This window comes from Hyalella azteca, unplaced genomic scaffold (genome assembly GCF_000764305.2).
Source record: "Hyalella azteca isolate HAZT.00-mixed unplaced genomic scaffold, Hazt_2.0.2 contig14421, whole genome shotgun sequence".
NCBI classification, from domain to species: domain Eukaryota; kingdom Metazoa; phylum Arthropoda; class Malacostraca; order Amphipoda; family Hyalellidae; genus Hyalella; species Hyalella azteca.
In genome coordinates, this window is record NW_025944307.1 from 50,866 (window position 1) to 75,498 (window position 24,633).

Here is a 24,633-nt window from a genome sequence, read left to right on the forward strand (position 1 = left end):
TGCATCGTGTTTTTTTTTTGTTAATCCTATTCAACCATTTGCAACGCAGAAACGACATATTATGGACCATAGTGAGTACGTTTGCGCCGTTATTTATCTCCATCGTTGTTACTCGAGACCGTCGTCGTCTACAGGGACTTGAAACTTCTGCTAAACTCTCGTCTTTGCGTGAGTTAGAGAACACTATTGCTATTTAAATTAAGTCGTTAAGACTAAATTCTTGATGGCTGTTGATTAGGCGATAAAAAAAATTTCAAATTAATTTTCTGCGATTGTTTAATCTCTTATTGCAAGTCTATTCACAACGATAATGAATTGTTACTTCAAAATCCTGGAGGACGCCAGTCACTTTCCTGCTCGAGCTGATGGACGGTGTAGCAAATAATTCTGTCGCCCTTAAGGAACTGGATGCTGCGGTCCTCGAATTTCAAGCCACATTCTATGTCCGTGGCGATGGTCTTGACTTCAGACTTGACGTGGCGCATGGATGACAGAGGACCTGTACGAGGAATAAGGTGGTACATTAGTAGGTCAGGAGCTATTAATTTATACGAGGAACAAGGTGGTACATTAGTAGGTCAGGAGCTATTAATTTTTGCACGTCATGCAAAAAATTAAAAACAATGAAGCAATAGAACGGTAATGCGAATGGTAATTCGTAAAACCATTTGATATAGGGCAACCTTGATTCAATTCGATTTGTATTTTGTTGAACTTGGAAAAGTTATATGTAACTTTGAAGTAGACTTCATTACCAATATTTGGATTAGAGGTTACGTAGAACATCATCGTATCAAATATTGATAATTAAAACGATTGAAAAGAGAAACAATATTAGTTATTCCCATTATTCTGAAATGAATGAATTAAAACAGATCCTAGATTTGTGGGGCACTCGACTTCTGCCTTGGAAAGTAATGATTTGCTGTAAAATAAGATACGTGTACAGTTCAGTTCCACTACTGAACAGGTTTATGGTTCAGTGAATATTCAACAAGGAAATACCTATTGCATTTCCTCTTAACATAATAAGAAACTAAGCGAACCTTCATGAATGAGTTGGCCGTCGCGGAAGAGCCTGAATTTCTCATCTTTCTTGAGCGATCCCTTGACGCAGCGGCAGCCCGCGACCGGCGTCTTCTTGCGGCCTCCGTCGCTCGCCATGAACTGCTCCAGCACCTCAGCCTCTCCTGAGCGTCAGGAGGAATTCGAGACGCTATGACAGTTGCGTGTGCTGCAGTCAATGAGACGCTACTATGACAATTGCGTGTGCTACAGTCAATGAGACGCTACTATGACAATTGCGTGTGCTACAGTCAATGCCACTAACTTTCCTACCGTACTCATGTCGCTGGCCTTCAATAGAAACGATCTATTTTCTAGGCAAAACCGAGCCATCACTTTCTAGAGCGATCGAAAAAGCATCTCGGTTGATATGTGGTAATCGAACCCTACAATTCACACTTCTTGCCAGTATTATACGGATTTTATTGACCGGCGGCGAGTTAAGTGCAGTAGCTGCTGAGTGGCATCCAATTAATGATAATGATAAATACTGAAAATATTCGCAGATAGTAATTATTGGCAAGGTAAATTGTCCTCGCACAAATAAATGAGCATCTGATACTGAATAATGGCAGTGTAATAATGGTAATATTAACAGAAAAAAACTTTCTCGCCTGAGAAATTCACTTTCACGTAAAGGTAATGAAAGATCGTCGCTAATTCATGTGTCCCATGTCTTACCAATTAAAAATTAGATGAAGTTTCGTTTCAAATCATTTTGTTTCGAAAACAACAAATGCTTCGAAGTTAGACACCTAGCCACGTTTCAAACAACGAGAAGTAAGAAACCACTAGGAGTGAATGCATGGGAAACCAGAAATGTAAATAGGGAACATCATCAATACGCAGGTAAATATACAGAAGCGAAAGTCTTCTGTTCTGTATACAGAAGCGAAAATCACTCCTATTCGCCGCCAGCTCACCGCTCTCTTTTTCTTCGCTGAGCACAAATAAAGGACGAATAACATTATATTTCAAACGATTTCCTTTATCCTCTAAGTGACTCGGACTTATGACCGCAGACGAACCAAACGTAATCCGACCATATATCAGGACTTTAGGAGACCACGTAACATCACAGATCCAAGATATGTGCATGTGTAACATTTGTCAAATTCGATTAATCTCCTATGATGCGAACCCCAATGAATCTTCGAGTGAAACTTCCCCCAACACAAAACGAACCTGACAATGAAAGGAAGACCAGGCGAATCATAGGTTTGTGGAACATACAGGCTCGGCACTTATTTACACAGGAGGCTAACAATCAGGCGCGGCAGCTGAAACAAGGCATAAACTCGTAATCTACACAGGGTAAGTTGTCGATATCCTCTTAGCTCTGGCCTTGCGGGAGAACACGTCGCTGTATTCTTCAACTCAATTAGTTAAGTCCACTAAATTTATCAACTCAAAACGTCAAGTCAGGGAACAAAGAACGCATAACATCCTCACGGTAATCCCGGCCATACTGTCGCGTTTAGCGTTGAAGGAGAGATCAGGAGTGGAACATAACTGTTGGGTGTGGGAGGGATTAGTTAGAAGAGAGGAGTCGAAGTTCCAAGACAGCGAGCTGCAAACGTTGAACGAATACAACGCAGAACAGAAGTTGCAAGCGAGATTTGAACGATTTTGTTACCGTATATAATTAGTTTGAAGATTTGTGGTGACAGAAGCACCTCCTAGGCTGATCACAGCTTCAAGCGATGCAGCAGAAAAGCTGAACGTGACATGGTGGTTTAAATGTCTGCTCAGGGGAGAGATAAGCGGCTTTTGAACACATGCCCTAATGAGGCCAAAGTTGACCACTTAAGAAACCCGATGATGACTCAATGTAATCGAAGATTGTCCATTGTACGCGAAATAAATCTCCGTGTTTCCTGCAGCGCCAGAAAATCTATTACTACAAATATCACTATCTAATCTAATACTAATAATTAACTAATAATAATACTTATATCACTAAATTATTCCACCACAAAGAAAATAAATGCGGAGAAATATGGAACCACTTCTATTCCTAAAATGTAGAGCTAGCGGGCAAAACTATACACATGGAGCCCAAGTAGGATGCCTCACCCAGGACTTCCTCCTGAGGCAGCGTGGGCATTTTCTTGGAGATGAGCGACCTGAGATGCTCGACGAGCCTGTAGATGATGTTCGTGTGTACGATGGATGCGGAGGAGCGTTCAATGGCTTCTTCCACCGCCCGGTCGTTGCTCACGTTGAATGAGAAGATTGTTGCTGAAAAAGTCATATGAGGTATGAATTATATTAAAATAGAATAGAAGATTGTTACCAAAAAACGGTCATTTGAGGTATGAATTATATTCAAATAGATTAGAAGACTGTTGCTAAAAAACGTTCATATGAGGCATGAATTACATGAAAATATATCAGACGACTGTTGCTAAAAAACGGTCATATGAGGCACGAGTTATATGAAAATAGATTAGAAGATTGTCGCTAAAAATGTTTATGGCAGACAAGAATTACATGAAATAACTTGCACATGAAATAACTTACTGGAGAAACGTTCACACCGGACAAGAATTATGTGAAGTCAGAGTTTCACGTCTAGTTTTACATAAATAAAACATACCTACAATAAGACATGTTTATGTTAACATGACCTTGAAAACGTTCAAGTGTTTCTTCAAAATGGAGTTTGTTCCATGGAAATCAGGGTTTTATTCACAAATTCAATTAAGTAAGCTTTCAATTAAGCTGTTAATTTTTAGATGGCTTAAATTTCATAGCTAAGCCATAATTTAAAACGGGTCGCACCATCGAAAATTATTAAAAGTTAGTACTCAGTCATCCGATTAATCACTCAAGCTAAAGATGTTATTGGAACTTGCTGCCATGTTGTCGGTTATGCTACGTGAATAATGTGATCTTACATTCACTTTCAAAACAGAAATGGCAAACATTTCATTCACAGAGTAATAATTAATGGGCAAATGGCCCGCAATATCTTGAGTAGGTAAAGTGAGGTATAAACTTCATAGACTTAAATCAAACTACTCACTTGCTGGTCTCATGATATTTACTTTTTTTTAGAAGCAATTCGCTCACGTAAATCCAACTAATGGGCAGTTGGTCCGCAATATTATAAGTGGAGTGAGGAAGGCTGACCTGCATGATGGCTTCCAGTGATCCCTGGACGTCGCATTTGAGCAGAATGGCCACACGCGGGCCGGTCTCGCTGGTGTCATACTCCTTGGGACGCAAGCCAGTCCGAAGTCGGTAGCTGAAACTGTAATTAAAAGAAACTTCATCAAGCAATCGCTTACGGGTGTCTTTGGTGCGTAGGGTGCTTGGTAGTTACAGTTCAGAGCACCAGGCTTCGATAGCGAGTTGCTGTTTCGATCCCAGCTCCCTGTGACATTTCTGGTCAAAATCGGCGAGCAGGCCAGACGGTTAATTGAAGCCAAATTAGAGCAGTGAGTTGCATGTTCAAGACCCGCAACAAGCTGTGAAAATTCTACAATCTTCAGAATTGGTGAAAGGCCTGACGGCTAATTAATAATACAGGTATTACTAGCTGGAGACATGACCACATGATTTGACCATTACACGTAATTAAAAGAAGGGGAAAAACTACAGAGGTTATATGGAATTGATGCCCGGATCAAAAAATATGGAAACACATCACTGAGTTAAATTTAATTGCAATATGGTAATTATTTTAATCAAAAAAACATTTGCTATAGTTGGGCCAATATTATAACATAAAGCTTCATATCAATGCAAAGAATTACCAATTTCAACTTAAAATAATATACGTTTAAAAATTACTTTTTAGAGACAACACTTCCAAAGAATGCAGTGTCTCCAATCTTAAAGATGTACAATGAATTTCTCATTTAATTTTCGAATTAAAAAAATTAAATTTTCAATTTTTTTAATATATAAAATTTTGTTCAATATATAATTTTCTTTCAAAATTATATAGTCTGTTAATGGATTCATGCATTGCCTCTGACTTCACACAAGTATGCAAAATTTCAGATCAATTAGACAGGAAAAAGTGTGTCAAATATCAGTTATAAGATTTGTAGCTGACGAAATTATTTTTCATTTTTTTAATATTGAGAATTTTTTTCTAAATCATTTATTTTGACATTTGATTCACGCATTGCCTCCAAATTTACACAAGTGTGAAAATTTTTGGATCGATAGTATAAGTAGAAGTGTATTAAATTTCGATTACAAGATTTGTAGCAGACAAACAAGAAGTGAAGTTAAAGAGAAGTGTTGTAATGAGAGAACAATAAAAGCTTTTTCTTTAAATTATTTCAAGTAATCTTGGGAGCACATTCTTCGAACGTTAGATGAAAATGAACTATTTTCCTTCATATGTTAACTCCTTGACAAATGAAACTCTTGTACTACACAATAAAATAGTAAAAAATTTAACTTAATTTGATGTAAACTTTCTGGAGTCACGCTCCCCCAGCACTTCTATGAAGTAAGTTGCTTAGGCCGGGCAAAACTCTTTTATCCACATGAGAGCCTACACAATATGTTTTCTATAAAGACCAAAAAGAAAATATAAAGGGATCATACATAATACTATCTATTATTAGTCTGAAGAAACCATAAACTTCGATTATTACAATTCAGCAACACCGTAAATGAACACAAATAACTAGAACAAGAAAAAAAAAAACGAAATTCTCAAAATATCTTCCGGTCACCGGCACTGCACAGAACACCACCCACCACGAACGCCGACGACACACTGACTACCAGGCCAAGTAATTTACTCGCGTGATAGCATCTTTATTAGAGCTCAATCCCAATCTTGCTGGGGTTAGTTAGAGTACAACTGAAGTATAATGTTAGCGAACTCGGGCTATCACGTAGCATAATAATGTAAAGGCAACGTTTTGGAGCTAAAATATTACCCCTGCAGCGGAGTAAATCTGCGCGATGTAGATTTCTACTTTTGTTCACCAAATGCATCACTTGGGCCTCTGAACTTTAATCGTCATCAAAAACGTATCATTATAAATGTCCAGTTCAGCTATGCGCAGTCACAAAATACTCTTTATTAGAGAATTGTTCCAACCGTTTTTTCTGAACTTCTCCGTTACAAAAATTTAGGCGGATTTTCTCACGAACGTTCACAAGTCACATAAAAAGTGATTGATCTTAAGCTCACGAAATATCAATCGATGAACGAATTAATCAACAGCAATAACGGAATTCGCTTTAAAGTAATTAAATGCAGAGTAAGGCGGGTCAAAGAAGAAGAAGCAATATTTCTACAGGATAAGTAAAATTAATAGCAAGGCGACAGTAAGGATGAACAATTTGATCGTTATTGAGCGCTAATTATTAACTGTACGAAAAGTATGACGGGAAATCGATTCAAGACAATTTATATACGCAACTGGTAAACCTATCGTGAATTATAGTGACCTCTATGAACAGAATGAATTTCCACAAGGAAGTCATACATATAACTTGCTCTAACAGATAAATATAAATGCCGTTGATACTCTTCCTATTCGACTTTGTCTTCAGCCGAGTATTTAAAATCATAGCAGATATACTGTAAATTAAATAGCATCGATGAAATTATAGCATAAACATGGACAGCTTTTATTTCCCATAAGAATCGGATGATGTATGACTAGTATGAGGAGCAGCTGAGCACACGCAAGAAATACAAGTGAAGTTTCTCGTGAATATTAATATATCGACCAGAATTTCTTGACCGGCGCTTGAATTTAGAAACAAAAACTATTTCCCCAGGAATAAAGGAATGACAAGTATGAAGAAAATAAACCCATCTTACAACAAATGGAATTTTCAAGTGAAACCGATGTTATCTCAATATTCATCCAAAGAGAACATGTTGCTTTTAAAAATCGTACTCAAACCATCGCCATATTGTTGGGCCCAAAAATATTTTCGATCGAATTTAATTTGGCGCAGGAACAGAGAATTTCGTTTTGAACAAAGAAATTCTTTCACATTTATAGGAGTGGCCGAAAAGCTCTTTGTTCATGAAGCCATAAACCGATGCGATCTCAGAAGTTCATAAAATAAATTAGGCACAGTTCTAAATTCCCTGCAGGATTAATATGGTATTTCCATGGAATACATTTTTAAAATGTATCAAAAGATTTATTTTATTATTTCATACATATTACTTGATGGACATAGAATATTTTTCATAATGAAATAAAATACTTAAAAAAAAACTTAAAAAAACACGTTTTTCTTGTGAACTAAAAAGTAAAAAATAAATTATGGCTCGCCTCAAAAAAACGTGGGTCGGGCTGTACGTTCACCATCAAATTTCCAAAATTCGTGTGTTGTGTGCTTTTCGCTTTAACACGTTTTTCTTGTGGACTAAAAAGTAGAAAATAAATTGTGGCTCCCCCCCAAAAACGTGGGTCGGGCTGTACGTTCACCATCAAATTTCCAAAATTCGTGTGTTGTGTGCTTTTCGCTTTAATCGTAAATCTGCCCGACACACGTTTTTTGAGGGCGAGCCATAATTTATTTTTTACTTTTTAGTTCACAAGAAAAACGTGTTTTTTTAAGTTTTTTTTTAAGTATTTTATTTTCTACTTTTTGGTCCACAAGAAAAACGATTAAGACTTGACGTACGTATCGATGATACGCAGCGTCAGCGCCTGCTCGTCTATAACGTCAGCGCCCGCACGTCATACTATATATATATAATATATATATATACTTTACTCAATTAAGCTAATTTAGGTCTCTAATTGCTAGTTTTTATGATTGTATTTGAAATTGTTAAGCGAAAATGGCCTGCATGCCGAATTTCAGATCTCTAGAGCAATCAGAAGTGGGCTAATTTTCGTTCTCAATGTTAACAACAAACAAACAAACAAACGCGAAGCTAAGTTAAGAAAAACGTGTTAAAAAATGTCCTCAGTCGAAGAACGAAATTTGATAGCCACGTTTTTTGTAATCGTTTCTTCGAAGTGACCTGAAATTTCCGGACGCTCATTGGTTCCCGCGTTGTGAAATGTGAGACCGCGGACCTCGGAGTTCAGCCGCACGTGTTCCAGACTTGCTCAGTGTTGTGTGAGCTGTAGCAACGGACGGTAGAGCAAATGTGCTGCTGTAGCAGAAACATGTGGACTGCACGAGATCACCTACAGGTGAGGTGAGGCAGGAACTACTATTTTGTGCTTTCATTTATTCAGTGTTTTAAAATAGAAAAGACATTTTTCGTTACAATTTTTGAGTGAAGATAATGTGCATTAGAATAAATCGAGCAAAATGATTCTCTTGTGATAATTTCTGTGGCAAGTTTCCTCATTCATTCAATTATTCATGCATTAAAGAATTTGTTAAAAAGTTTAAAACAAGTGAAAATGTTATCGCGCACTACATTATTTTCATCAGGAGCGCGATTATTATAGGGACGTTTCTTCAAGAAGTAATTTGAAATACAGAAATTAAATTTATTTTCTTCAATTTAAACTCACCCTTAACAACCAAATTTTGATTTGTGATTTGAAAATTACAAATTTGATTAAAAATTTCCCGAAAATCCTTAACATTTTTTAACAAAAAAATTTTTAAACCAGGAAGTTCATAAAATTTTGATCGCGTAAACATCCTCGACTCGCTTTTTTCACATTTTAGATGATCTTTACTAATTTTAAGCGATCATCTCTAGTCGCATGCTTCTGTTGTGAAACGCACACGTTTGAGCACGTGTTCGGGCACCCACAGGATGTAACGGTGTAGAGAAATACTTTTCGATTGGTTCTTCTAGGAACATCTAGTGATGGGACACCTTAGAAACCTCTAGAGATTGATCACTCATGAACATGTAAAAGCGGATTAGTAAATCGCCATATAAAAATGAAGCATTATAGAAACATTTAGGGATGGGCCACTCTAAAAACATCTGGAAGAGAGATTTTTTGTATTTTTTTTTTGTCTGTAAAAAAATCTAGAGCTGTTTTACTATAGATAATCTGCTTCGTGATGATTATGGCATGAATATAAATTGGTTATTAGCATATTTTCAATCTATCTTGTTATCATGATGATATCCATAAATTTTTTTATGCTATTCTGAAAAATGAATAGTACCTTTTTTTATTACAATACTTCTCTTCAACTTTATTTCTTGTTTTTTACAACACTTCTCTTTAACTTCACTTCTTGTCTGTTTGTTTGTCTGTCTGCTACAAATCTTATTATCAAAATTTAACATACTTCTACTTATCCTATCGATCTGAAATTTTGCACACTTGTGTAAAGTTATAGACAATGCATGAATCAATTGATAAAATAAATTATTTTAAAAATTAAATTTTTTTTTCAATATTAAAAAAATGGAAAAATAATTTTGACAGCTACAAATCTTATAACTGATATTTGACACACTTTTACCTGTCTAATTGATCTGAAATTTTGCACACTTGTGTGAAGTCAGAGGCAATGCATGAATCAATTAACAGAATAAATAATATTGAAAAAAGTTATATATTAAAAAAAATTTTATATATTAAAAAAACTGAAAAATTAATTTTTTTAGTATTCGAAAATTAGCTGAGTAATTCATTGTACATCTGTAAGATTGGAGACACTGGATTCTTTGGAAGTGTGGTCTTTAAGAAGTAATTTTTAAACGTATGTTATTTATTACAACACTTCTCTTTAACTTCACTTCTTGTTTGTCTGTCTGTCTGCTACAAATCTTATAATCGATATTTAACACACTTTTACCTGTCCAATCGATCTGAAATTTTGCACGCCTGCATAAAGTCAGAGACAATGCATGAATCAGTTGACAGAATGAATAATTTTGAAAATTTACAAAAAATTTGTATCTTAACAAAATTTGAAAATTATTTTTTCAACACTTGAAAATAAAATTAGAAATTCATTGTACATGTGTAAGATCAAAGACACTGGATTCTTTGAAAGTTTTGTCCTTAAAAAGTAATTTTTAAACGCAAATTATTATCATAATAACGCGGGTTTAACTTTGTTATAATAATATTCAATTATTTTGTCACCATGATCATACTTATCTTTCTTGTTATCACTATGATATGATAATGTCTAGTTATCACCATGCTATGAACATGATGTTTACCGTCACGTTAATTTTCTCTCCCGTATCGTGACGACATATTCATACGTGTTGTTTACGCGAAACTTCAGTTTGTTTTTGGTCGCCTCCAGAGGCGGACGTGCGGGCTGAGCTCTGAACGCCTCAGAACTTGCCGCTGATTTCGGATAACCTAAGCTTGGGGTTAAGTGCACGTGGGGCCCGTATGAGGGTAGAGGCAAAATAATATACGTTTAAAAATTACTTTTTAAAGACAACACTTCTAAAAAATCCAGTGTCTTCAATGACACGCGTGTACAATGAATTTCTAATCTTATTTTCGAATATTAAAAAAATTAATTTCTCAATATTTTTAATACATAAAAAAATTAAATTTTGAAAACCATTTACTCTGTCAATTGAATCATGCATTGTTTCTGACTTTACGCAAGCGTTCAAAATTTCAGATAGATTGGACAGGTAGAAGTGTGTTAAATATCGATTATAAAATTTGTAGCAGACAAAACTATTTTTTCAATTTTGTTAATATAGATTTTTTTTAATTAGCTATTTTCTCAATTGATACATGCATTGTCTCCAAATTTACGCAAGTTTGTAAAATTTCAGATCGATAGGAGAGGTAGAAGTGTGTTAAATATCGATTATAAATTTGTATCTTAACAAAATTTGAAAATTATTTTTTCAACACTTGAAAATAAAATTAGAAATTCATTGTACATGTGTAAGATCAAAGACACTGGATTCGTTGAAAGTTTTGTCCTTAAAAAGTAATTTTTAAACGCAAATTATCATCATAATAACGCGGGTTTAACTTTGTTATAATAATATTCAATTATTTTGTCACCATGATTATACTTATCTTTCTTGTTATCACTATGATATGATAATGTCTAGTTATCACCATGCTATGAACATGATGTTTACCGTCACGTTAATTTTCTCTCCCGTATCGTGACGACATATTCATACGTGTTGTTTACGCGAAACTTCAGTTTGTTTTTGGTCGCCTCCAGAGGCGGACGTGCGGGCTGAGCTCTGAACGCCTCAGAACTTGCCGCTGATTTCGGATAACCTAAGCTTGGGGTTAAGTGCAAGTGGGGCCCGTATGAGGGTAGAGGCAAAATAATATACATTTAAAAATTACTTTTTAAAGACAACACTTCTAAAAAATCCAGTGTCTTCAATGACAAGCATGTACAATGAATTTCTAATCTTATTTTCGAATATTAAAAAAATTAATTTCTCAATATTTTTAATACATAAAAAAATTAAATTTTGAAAACCATTTACTCTGTCAATTGAATCATGCATTGTTTCTGACTTTACGCAAGCGTTCAAAATTTCAGATAGATTGGACAAGTAGAAGTGTGTTAAATATCGATTATAAAATTTGTAGCAGACAAAACTATTTTTTCAATTATTTTTAATATAGATTTTTTTTAATTATCTATTTTCTCAATTGATACATGCATTGTCTCCAAATTTACGCAAGTTTGTAAAATTTCAGATCGATAGGAGAGGTAGAAGTGTGTTAAATATCGATTATAAGATTTGTAGCAGACAAACAAACAAACAACAAGAAGTGATGTTAAAGAGAAATGTTGTAAGAAGCGTGGAGGCAATGAAGGCGTGGAGGCGAAAAAAGCCTATAGGCAGACCTCTTTGTCTTGAAGTGATCGAGGACACATCCGGTGAACACATAGCGGCAATAGTGGCAAGCAAAAGACAACAGCTGGGGCAGATCTGACCTAAATTTCGAACAAGAGAAGAAATGCTGACGACCACACTTTTCAGAGAACGTTGGTTGCATTCTGCGTAATTCCGGGGCCTCTATGGCACAGCGATGCCTGGGTGGCGGCGGCCGACGACGGCGGCGCATCAGCATGGCTGTGTATGTGAATAATTATTTTCAATTTTGCAGTGTAAACTGGCGTGCATTCAGCAGGTCGAAGCATTAATATCTGCAATAATTTGGTTCCGGCGCCCAGATGTCAATTCCCTCCCAAATTTGGGTTTAGGTTTCACAGCGATTTCTTTTGAAGTAGTACAATTAATTCCTTTTTGTTCTGGAATATTGTTCAATATGAAAATTAATGCACATTTTTTTCGTATGACTGAATTTCTGTTTTAGAAAATTGAGACTGCTGATGCTGTAAATTAATTATACTTATTATCCACAGATTCGCAGGCAAGTCAGGACATGTGCGCGGTGGGTCGAAATATGCAGCGCCCCAAGCAGAGACAAAAACCAAAACGAGAAGACCAACAAAAGGCTGGAAGAAGATGCATGGAATAAAATACAGATTACATCCCTCGCTCAAACCTCTCACGGAAGTTACATACGAACAATGTTATTCAATTTCAAGAACGATGCACTTGCATGATTTTGAGAGATGCGTGAAAGAAGATTGTTTCTACGCAGCTCCAGTGACACCCATCTACAAAACCACCATCGTTGAAGGGAGTTACGCATGGGCTCGAGCAGTGACAATAACAAAAGCAAGTGCAGATTGTCATGACTGGTTCGGTAACTTCCGTTGTGACCTCAACCTGGATGACCTCATGGAATTCAACTTTTTCTACGTGGAAGATATAGAATTTGCTAAATCGACCGCGACTCGCATACTCGTCACAAAGCGAAAAAGAATAAATGGTCTGCAAAAAATTAGCATCGACAAAGAAAAGTTTGGGTTTCCTGTGATCTTTTCGGAGGGAACTTATCACATTGCTGTGTCTCACGTGATGAGTGGTATTGCTTATGCTCACAGCGTTCACTTCCTATTGAGTGATGATTTACCACTCAGTGAATTATTCAGAAAAAGTAGAAAGATTCCGGTGAACCACAGCAACGCTAACACGCTGCTCGACAACGGACACTACGTGCAGCACCAATGCCTGATATACAACGGTGGCCTCAAGTGCGACTGCCCTGCACCGTTTACACCGGAGCAGACTGAGCAAGCCTTAGCAATAAACAAGAAAGAATGTGGCTTTTCAACACCAAAATCTCTTAACTTAAGTTTTGACAGCACATGTTCTAGTGAATGCTATAGATAAACTTGTACAATTCACTATGGAATATAGTCATGTGTAGTGTCATTTTATAGAAATTTATATATACCTTCCGAACCGAGAATGAGTACTCTCTCACTTTGAAATGAGTCACTCAGTTTCAGGCGAGCACAATAGCAAATAAATCTAATTATAGAACTCGGCAGTCAGCGGGCTGCTGAGCGCAACTTGTGCACAACCGCTCGCGGCGGGAGCCGTACTGGCACTGGCTACCGCAGGCGGCGGCAGGCCTTTGGCAACCGCGCAAGCTGCCAGCTGCGCGCTTCCTTGCATCATAGAAACAGGCCTATCTGCCTCATCAAAAAACAGATGAGTCACACAAAATCTACGAATTCGAATAAAATTTATCGACGACAATAAGGCTATCTTGTGGCACGAGCTTTTGCTGTGAACTTGTTGCCTTAATTTACAGAGCTTTACAAATAGAATATTGCGACAAACAATTGACTTTCATTTAATACATGCCCAATTTATCCTCCCCCATTATTCATAAAATTGAACTATAGAAAACGCTAAAAATCGTTTTAAACTTAACACTTTTAATGATTTTTCGGCGTATATGCGTACACATAAAATTTCACAGAACAGTGACTTAAGAGGACATCAGCCATTTTAAGATATATAGAAGAAGAAATGAAATGAGTATCAATTATACGCGTACTCACCGTATACCTCGACTTCTCTTTTCTGCAAGCTGCTGCTTGTATTTTTCTTGATGCTCTTGAGCTTTCGCCTCCACGATAACCTGTGGGTAATAACCATCTTTAATTTAAGTTTCACAAGACATACGTACAAAATGAACGAATGAAAAAATGAATGGTCAATTAAATAACGATGAAAAGAGCATTATGAAAGAATATTAGAAAACCTGTGGGTAATAACTATCTTTAATTTAATTTTCACAAGATATGCGTACAAAATGAACGAATGAATGGTCAATTAAATAACAATGAAAAGAGCATTATGAAAGAATAGTAGAAATATAAAGAGATGCTGACTAGGGTTGCCAACATTCATTATTCAATTCGTCGGTCAAGTGGTACGGGATTCAGTTTTAGGGCAGACCGCGTAGGGAGAGGTTGTGTTCACGCTGGCGGTCCGCAGCCTGTCACTGAGTATCCCGCTGACTACGAAGCGCGTTGTACACAAGTAAATCAAACGGAAACTAATTCATAAATTGAGTTATGCATTCGAGTAACGAAGAAGAGTGCGTATATGAAGGCGTTTACCACCTTGTCCTGCAGCGCCCACCTTGTCCTGCAGCGCCCACCTTGTCCTGCAGCGCCCACCTTGTCCTGCAGCAGCCTGCGCTCGCTGAGCTCCTTGAGACGCCACGCGAGGACCTCCTTCTGCCGCGCCCGCGTCCGCACCTCCAGCACCTCGTCGCCCGCGCTCGGCAGCTCGCTCCAGCCCGCCACCTGCGGGGCGCGTTACCGGCCGGTATGTTACCGCGTTACCGGCCGTTATCTTAATAGGTTAACCATCATAAAGTTAGCAGGTTAACGGCCTCCATGCTACATTTTACCCACCGTCAAGGTAGCAGGTAAACAATGTCAACGGCACCACCTCATGTATTGCACAAAAGCTTTAAAATATGTAAAAGTATATATGTTACAAGCAGAAATAGATATTGTAAAAAGTATATATGTTACAAGCAGAAATTGATATTGGTAAAAAGTATGTATGCTACCAGCAGTAATTGTTATTGGTAAAAAGCATATATGTTAGAAGCAGAAATTGATATTGGTAAAAAGTATATAAGTTTTATAAGCAGAGAAATGGTTGATAAGTAGTGTACCTGTACAGGCATGGAGGGAGGGGCGGCGTGCACCAACTGCTCGTGCTCGTCGTGCATGACACGTACACGACACGACGCCGTGCCTGCCACGAGCAGCGCACCTGCACGTAACGTACCGCGCTGCACCAAGCATGTAGCTACCTGCACGTAAATAAATCAAGGGGACTTTGTCCAGAACTAGACTTGTCACTACCTGCACGTAAATAAATCAAGGGGACTTTTTCCAAAACCAGGCTTGTCACTACCCTCACTCATAGAAATAAGGGAAACTTGTCTTAAATCGTGATAAACCATTTTTCCGCCCATAGGTGAGTCATCTTGACCTAGTTTGTCCTGAAAAAGCACATGCGTTCTACGTCCGCTCCCTGGCTCCCTGTATTGCAGTTAAGAAAGTGCGTCACACAAGTACATTGCACACAATGACACCTCCAGTCATTTTACAAGATTTCTCTTTAAATTCACCTCTTGTTTGTCTGTCTGTCTTTTAAAATCTTATAATCGATATTTAAAACACTTCTACCTGTCTAATCGATCTAAAATTTTGCACACTTGCGTGTAAAGTTGGAGACAATGCATGAATTAATTGAGAGAATACTAAATAAATTTAGAAATTAATTTTTTTTTCAATATTAAAAATAAATAAAAAATTATTTTGTCTTCTACAAATCTCATAATTTATATTTGACACACTTTTACCTGTCCAATCGATCTGAAATTTTGCACACTTGCATAAAGTCAGAGACAGTGCCTGAATCAGTTGACCGAATAAATAATATTTAAAATAAAAAAAAATTCAATAACAAATTTTTTGAAAATTGACTTTTATCATTTAAAAATAAAATTAGAAATTCATTGTACATGTATAACATTTAAGACGCTGGATTCTTTAGAAGTGTTGTCTTTAAAAAGTAATTTTTAAATTTTTTTTTTTCATTGTACATGTGTAACATCTAAGACGCTGGATTCTTTAGAAGTGTTGTCTTTAAAAAGCAATTTTTAAACGCATATTATTTATGAGTATATGCACAGCAAGGAGCCTTTGCTTTGCAGGTGGTGACAACACCTCCAGCAGTTGTGCTTGCCTGTTGCCGAGCATGCAAGTTCCTCTACAATAAGCAAACTCATAATAGTTCATTAACTTGTATTATAAAACTTTATTACAGTCACAATGAAGCTGACATCACGTTTGTTTATAGAAATAATTCAACACCCCAATTAAACAAAAATACAATTGGACTGCAATAATAATGCACTGAAATATTCGAAAATATCGCCACTATCTTTTCGAACATCGTCAAGATAAATTACAGCCTGAAGTCCGTAAAATATTGTAATTAAATACAATGGGTAGGGAACAAGATTGACTTTTACTCAAAATTTATTATGGATTTTTTAGCACGCAAAAAAATGATAAAAGATCAAATTTTAATGAACAAATTCTTAGAGTAAGATTAAATTTCATGGAAGCAAAAAAAAAAATTCATCCTTCTTGCGGACTCGAAAATGATGAGACGAATCCTAGCACACAAAGAAGGAACGTGCCTGAAGACAAAAGGATGCTAATCCTTCTAAAGATAAAACACACATCTGCCTGTCGAAGTTAAGGGCGGGGATGTTCCTGCCGAGCTTCGCTGAGATCTCCACGCACTGAACCTCTCCGCCCTGGTCCTCCAGTTGCACTCCGGCGTTCAGTAAGGAAGCACGTGCGCGCTCCTGACGTCAAATGGGGTCAAAGTGGTAGGATTGCCAGCGCTAAAATATATATTCAAGAATAACATGGGAGAATATCGTGAATGAAGAACTGGACATTAAAAACTAAGTTCGTTAAGTTTAAAAAAGTTTTAAATTAAAAGTTGAGTTGAATCATGCAAGGAAGCCTGAAAAAAATTTATTCAAGAATAACCTGCATAATACTGTGTGCGAGTGGAGAATTGAATAATGGAAACTATGTTGTTTTATATCAAATGTGTAATGGTGGGAATTATCACGAATATTTTCGTGTCATTCATCAGCAGTGATAGAAATTAATAAAAGCAATATGTATAGGACATGAAACTGACAAAATTATTTTTTCAATTTTTTTAATATATAAAATTTTTTTTTTTTAATTTTAAAAATCATTTATTTCGACATTTGATTCATGCATTGTCTCCAACTTTAAGCAAGTGTGCAAAATTTCAGATCAATAGGATAAGTAGAAGTGTATTAAATTTCGATTACAAGATTTGTAGCAGACAGACAGACAAACAAGAAGTGAAGTTAAAGAGAAGTGTTGTAAAAAGTTTTAAATTAAAAGTTGAGTTGCATCAAAGAAGCCTGAAACAAAATATATTCAAGAATAACCAGCATAATACTGTGAATGAAGAATTGAACAATGGGAATTTTGTTTTTATACCAAGAGCGTAATGGTGGAAATTATCGCAAATATTTTTGTGTCATTCATCAGCAGTGCTATAGAAATGACACCGAAAAAAATTCAAGTTCAGAAATAAATTTATGATGTGTACATTTGATGAAACAGTGCGTTAACAGTGCGAGTACATCAACACTTAAATGCATATAGAAATATGTAAAGATAAAACTCAATGCGAGTTTACTCACGACGTTTGCATCAGGTTTGTCGATCTTGTTGAGGGCGACGACCATGGGCACTGCGTGGGTACAGAAGAAAAATTATCTGCACATCCTTATGCTTTCAATTACAACTCTGTTCGTAATACAGTTCTAATACGCCGAGTATTCAGACTAGGAATTCATTCACCTTGTAAGAGTTGCTAATACAGTTTGAACGGATTTTTTGTGTGCATTTGCTACCTTATAAGTTCCTATATAATTTGGTCTCAAACTCTAAACGATGATTTTTGGTAATATTTTCATGTTTGTCTAATGAATTGTATTGAATTACAGGAAGAATGGCAGAGGAAGAGGAGCGTGGGCAAGACGGTTCCAAGACAACACTGGACCTATCAACATAAAGGAACATGAAAACCGTAGCTTACTTAATTCTTCATGTAAAAAGATCATTAAAACTTGCAATACGGAAAAAGTCATCTTTATGAATTCTGGAAAATGAAATATATTAACCCAGTTAAACGTGGTAAATTGAATAGAGAAAATGCGAATTAACACTATCATCCGTCTTAGAATATTGATTACGAAATAAGCCCCATTTTCAAGTACAGCAAGTAATTGATTATTGTACATAATTGTGCGTTTGATGTACAACACTGGAACATTATGAGAAAAAGTTTATACCCTTGTTTGTCCTCCATTTCTTTTTGAGGCACGCTAAATTAAATGCTTTAAAGCAGACAAATCAAGTATGTATAGGAGCAATGCATGGGTACGTTCCTCCCGACTCTTTGTTTATGAAGAAACAATAAAAACGATATGTGGTGCCTATGGCTATTGTAAAATATGAAGACAATTAATACGCATACAATTACGAGAAATTATTGACATTTTCTCGAAATAACAACGTACTTTTTGCCATTGCGTGGATAATCCTGACTCAGTTTCGCTGGAGAAAAGCGTATCTGTGCTACGTGGAGAAAGCGTGTTACTATCTGAACAACAAGACAAGACCGATCAATTCTTCTGAGTGATATACAATGCTTACGTGTAAGTGAGACGTGTGTATAAGTCTCAGTTAATAAACAGTTCTACATCGCATAAATCAAAAGTGTATCGTAGACCGGCAGTCCACTTGTGCCTCGCAGACACTTTATTTGGACCGATTTTGACATACAGGATCAGCACGCGTGATTTAATCATTTTAGTTTCCGTTAATATCAACAATGCAAATATAGGCAGTATTAGTTTTAATGTATAGGAACTAGTATTAGGACAATTAAAGTCTAATAAATATTCGTAATTACTTCAAGTTATAAGCCGCGGAAAACAATCGGTAACATCGCTTGATAATCAAAACATGCGCTCAAAAATGAAATGTGTCTTCTTTTTCTAACATTCTCTGCATTTATATTAAAAATTTATTACCATGCATATTACGAATGATTTTGATTCAGAATAATATGTCATCGGAAACTAAGGTTTATTCTAACAATGAAAAAAAGACAAGAAACAGTCCTGAATGACATTTCTATATAGAGGCCCTTGAACCATCATAAAAAATCTGACAATTAATAAACGGATTTAAACATTTTAGACTTTTACATATGTAATCCTAAAACTATAAGTGCGGTATAAAATATTTATTATCAATGCTTCAAGCTCGCATCTCTCGACTTGCGACAAACTCTTAATGTTTCAACAAATTTTCCAGATCAATAGTTCAAGTTCGTAACTATATATACCGGTACCACTCAGAAAATAGATGTGTGATATTGTTCACATAGTAAAAATAATTCACGTATCACTGATTCGCCCTCCTTTCCAACAAAACTGCGTCAGAATGACCCACATTACTTCAAAAATTGTATATCTATATGCACGAAGTATCATTTCTTGGAGTGATATAGAGTGATGATAAATTGCATAGCTATACAGACATAGTATCATTTCTCGCAGTGATATAGAACGATGATAAATTGTATAGCTATACCATAATACGGACGAAGCATCATTTCCTGGAGTTATATAGAATGATGATGAGTTGCATAGCTATACGGCCATAGTACCAATTCTTAGAGTGACATAGAATGCTAAGCTAGACCCACCAGCAGCCCTATGGCAGTGGTCAATGCTCTCCCTGGTCTGCGGCATGACGCCGTCATCAGCGGCCACGACGAGCACGACGATGTCCGTCACGGTCGCCCCACGGCCGCGCATGGCTGAGAACGCGGCGTGCCCGGGCGTGTCCAGCACCGTGATGACGGCCCCAGACGGCAGCGAGACTATGACAATAATGGTGATGACGGCCCCAGACGGCAGCGAGACTATGACAATAATGGTGATGACGGCCCCAGACGGCAGCGAGACTATGACAATAATGGTGATGACGGCCCCAGACGGCAGCGAGACTATGACAGATTAATGGTGATGACGGCTCCAGACGGCAGCGAGACTATGACAAATTAATGGTGATGACAATTCTAATTACTTGTTAATTGAGATAATATTAAGCTACACCGGCAGACCAGACTGGAACTAGACGATACCGTGAGATGGAAAGTAACAGTTTTATACCAATATTATACTACCGCTTGAAACCTTGCCCAAGCAAATTATAATTAATGTTGATGATGAACCCGACGGCAGCGACATCATTACAGATTATTGTCAATGTTGATGGCGATAATACCAATCCAATCCGGTAAATTTGCTTCTAACCACGCGAGAAAATAACTAAACATATTATACGAATATTGCACGTTCACTGAGAAAGATAGAACTATTCATAACATCACGGAAAGTAAGGTTTTGGCCAATATATTGAATCAAATGCAATCAAACTTGCACTAGAGCACCCGATTCTATGTACTTCGTTCCGATACTTACACAATAACAATTATTTTGCACTGGAACTGAAACTGCGGTTGATACGAACCATTAAGTTCATGTCAACACTACCAGCTTCTCAGCTGTAGTACTCTCACTGGAAGGCAAAACTTTGCCGTTCCTACTCACTAATTCGATGCCAATACCAGCAGCTTCCCTGCACACCAACTTACACTAGAAGGCATAACGCCACTGTTCCTGATCTCGAAGTTGATGACAATACCAACATCTTCGAAGCACAACTCACACTAGAGGGCATAACGCCGCTGTTCCTAACGACTAATTAGATGCCAATACCCGCATCTTCGACGCACAACTCACACTGGAAGGCCCCGATGTGCTGCGTGATTCCCCCGAACTCCGAGTCGACGATCTTTGAGTTCCTGAGGGCGTCGAGGAGCGTAGTCTTGCCGTGATCGACGTGCCCCATGATGGTTATCACGGGGGGTCTCGGCACCAGCTCGGCCGCGGTCGCTGCAGGCCTGATTTACATTCAGCATTACAGTGATACCTCATTCTAAGTATTTTTAGCGCATTTTCTCATTTATGGAAAAAATGCCCTATTGTGCTCGTCATGTCCGTCCGTCTGTCCGTGACTTCACGTTTTCGTCGACGAAAAAGTGCGCTCTCTGTCACTCACTGCAGTGAGTACTGTGTAATATTTTTTAATTTACCAATAGAATCGCTTTAAAGCCTACAAGATATATCTATTTACAAGGTTTTTAGATACGAATATCATTAACAACGGCTGACAAATACGCACTCACAGCCTCACAAGAGCCAATTCGTTGCGATGTCGAACTCGCATAGATTAACTTCACTTCTTAGAGTGCTATAAATATAGCTTTTAACCATGATGCTGGATTGTGGTGTTTCTTAATTTATATTAAATCAGGAGAACCGACAAACGCGTGTTATTAATTGAAATGTATCGCGTAATAAATTTAATTCTGACATTAACAGAAAGAAAAATATTTCAGAATCAGTTTTATGGTGAAGTTGCAACTCTGCAACTGCTCATATTTTCAATAAAATATTACACTACAAACGTGTATTTCATCTACCAAACGTGGCATTTCTCTACGTAACTTCTGAAATAAATGCAATCTTCTAAACATACAACTTGTTCTATCAAAAAATGACTCGTTCATTGGTTACAAGACCTACAGAATATTGGTCATAAGACCTCCTGAATATTGATCATAAGACCTCCTGAATAAGGATCATAAGACCTCCTGAATATGGGTCATAAGACCTCCTAAATCTGGGTCATAAGACCTTCTGAATAAGGATCATAAGACCTCCTGAATATGGGTCATAAGACCTCCTAAATCTGGGTCATAAGACCTCCTGAATATTGGTCATAAGACCTCATGAGTAAGGGTCACAAGACCTCCTGAATGTAGGTTATATGCCCCATATTACCTCCTGAAGGCGTCTTTGGAGCTTTTCTTGGCGGGCGCGGCGGTGGGATCAGGCACGACCATCGCGCGTCGCCCCGCTATCTGCGACGCCCGCGTCAGCACCGCCACGTCCGTGACGCTCGCTCCCCTGGACCGGAACGGTACGCTCGTCTCGATGAACCCGAAGATTTCCAGTACCGTTTCTGGCCGTGGGCACCGAGAGAAATACAGGGGAAAATCTTTGGCTTCAGTTGGAAATACAGTGGCAAAATTTTAGGCTTCAATTGGAAGTACAGAAGATAAATCTTTGTCAAAATTTTCAAAGTATAGCAGATAAATCTTTGTCTTCAGTCTGAATGTTTCAAAAAATATTGACGGAGTAGAATGTTATGCATGGCCACATAGATTTACATAGTAAGTACTTAAACCTGGTCATCTAGTTTCGACTTAAAAACAATTCTACCTACCAGAATAACACAAAATCATATCCAAGATTTCGCAAATGGAATACACGATGAAATTTTCGTTAGCATATTTTGTTGACTTTGTCTAGGGTTCTCTAAGCATTTACCAACGTCTCTCTCCAGCGCGGCGGCGAACTGCTTGACAGTCATGCCCTTCCAGACCTTGACGGGCACGGGCTTCGCTTTGTTCTTCAGGGGTATCGGGGCCTGTGGCACACGAGCGTCAGGCAACAAGGGCCGCACTATTACATCTCGTTAATACGTTGACTACGGAGTTGGATATATGCGTACCATGAAATGTATTTCTCCAGGACGTAGTGATACATAATTAAGGTTGCCTAAAATCGGCCAAATCCGAGAACAAAAAAGGCCAAGAAAAGGCCGACAACTCAATATATACTAATTTATTTGTAGGTTCCGCTATAAAAATTCCATTTATTTTCTTTTTGCAGTATTTAAAATTTAATTAGGAAGTACCCCTATCATAAATTTTAGCCGGTCAACGCAATTGAGAAAAACTAAATCGCAGAATTTGTCCTGAAAAAATGACCGTCTGGCAAAACTGTTTAAAAACGGTACTAAAAATGAAATAATAGTACAAGATGAAGCAATCGTAGCCAACGTGTTAAGTACATGAAGTGGTCTAGGTAAAAGTATCCTAGGTATTCGTAGTAGCCTAAGTACACGGAACAGAGTTAGTTAGTACACGTAGAGGCCTAATAGTACACGTGACAGAGTTAGTACACGCAACAGAGTTGGTACACGTAGCGGTCTTAGTACACGTAGTGGATTTAGTACATTAGCAGGCAGCCTAGTAAACGTATCGGCCTAAGTTTTCCATTTCTTTTCTGTGAATGGCGGGCTTGGCCTAAAAAGCCGTCAGTCATTGGCTGACGGAGTTACGAGCTCGCGGCTATTTTTGATAGCAGGGTCCTAGGTTTATCAATGAAATGGCTTTAGCTAGAGTAGGAGAAACATGAGAAGATATCCAGAATGTTTTTTAAGAAATTATTTCAGCATATATAAATGCATAGAATCTTCACGCATTAGGTTGATTGTAACTGAGCCTTTGATCTTAAAATGAGGTTGCTATCATTTTGGGATGCATTGCCTAGACAATTTGATAAAAATATTACTAGAGCTACTCATCAATTATAATTATTAGCAGCATGAATATCTGTTTCATATTACAGTGTTTGACTTACCCTCATTTTGGAACTTCGCGAAGATCCTCTGGCTGAAGTATAGAAGCAACAATCAACATATAAACAAACCGAGTCCGTTCTTCCGCCCACGCTTGTAACAAATGACCCACAACGGCTGGAAAAATATTTACAAGTCTTGATGCCGTTCTCAATAATTGATGCATGGTGCACGGGAAATATACTATGGTTAAACACGGGCAGACATTTGTGATAGGTCTTGTGATAGAAGCGGACGCCATCCATAACGGTTCTATTACATCTAAATAGAGTAGATCTTGAGCATAACAGAGAGATGCTGCTATGGAAAAAGATCTGCCGTGATCCAAATACAGCGTCCTTTACAGCTAAGATATTCTGGCTCCATGCGAACACTTTCATCGCGAAGTGACTAGAGTTAGTTGTTAACAAATTTCATGGCCGATTTATTAACATTATTTTTTGCTGGTGGATTGCTATAGCTAAATTGAGCCCGGAAAGTGAATGAAGGAAATGATCTGTAAAGAAGTGAGATTCATGCGAATTAAAAGTCATACAATATATAACTGAATAATGAGTAAAAATGTCAATTATATCGAACTGGGAAATGCTTGACTTCACGAAATAGCGAATCCTCGCGAAATCACCGAAGCCAATTCATTCGAAAACATGTATAATTTTCAAATTTTAATTGCCTCTGTTTATCAGAAATCACCAGCAGCATGCGGAATCATTAGTTTTCAAATAATAATTTGGGTTCATGAATGAAGAGGTCGACCGGTAGTCGGAAGAGGTATTGCCGCGTAAGTCAGACAACAGAGTCCACACCTCGCCAGCACCAGGTGCTCCGTATTTCCTTTAAAAAAAAAACTTCGTTCCAACTCCCCGCAGGATTTTTTATACTGCGGGGAGTTGAAATTTTGTTTCCTTTTCGGTTTACGTTTTAGTACAAAATAGTCGTGTCGCCGCTGAGCACGAGGTTAAGTTATGAATGCCACAAATTTTTGTAAATTAGTGATTTTTACGAGGAAGTCTTAATCTGCTCTGCTGAAAAGCTCTACCCGTAGTGACTTAGATGCAGCTAGTGAGTATAGTGGTTTCTTCGGTC

At 37.4% G+C, this 24,633-nt stretch overlaps 1 protein-coding gene across 1 annotated transcript; it reads right to left on the minus strand.

The window, feature by feature from the left end:
* Positions 1–258: 258 nt before the first annotated feature.
* On the minus strand, positions 259–24,060 carry LOC108666616 (translation initiation factor IF-2, mitochondrial-like). The gene is made up of 14 exons (XM_018153527.2): positions 23,550–24,060; positions 22,452–22,551; positions 21,903–22,083; positions 20,799–20,959; positions 19,697–19,873; positions 17,619–17,668; positions 16,560–16,730; positions 15,018–15,158; positions 14,509–14,637; positions 13,885–13,964; positions 4,201–4,321; positions 3,142–3,310; positions 1,047–1,190; positions 259–499 (listed from the first exon to the last, which is right to left on the minus strand). The coding sequence occupies exons 1-14, from the start codon at positions 23,925–23,927 to the stop codon at positions 324–326; spliced, it is 2,178 nt and encodes a 725-aa protein (XP_018009016.1). The 5' UTR covers positions 23,928–24,060; the 3' UTR covers positions 259–323.
* Between the last annotated feature and the right edge of the window lie 573 nt (positions 24,061–24,633).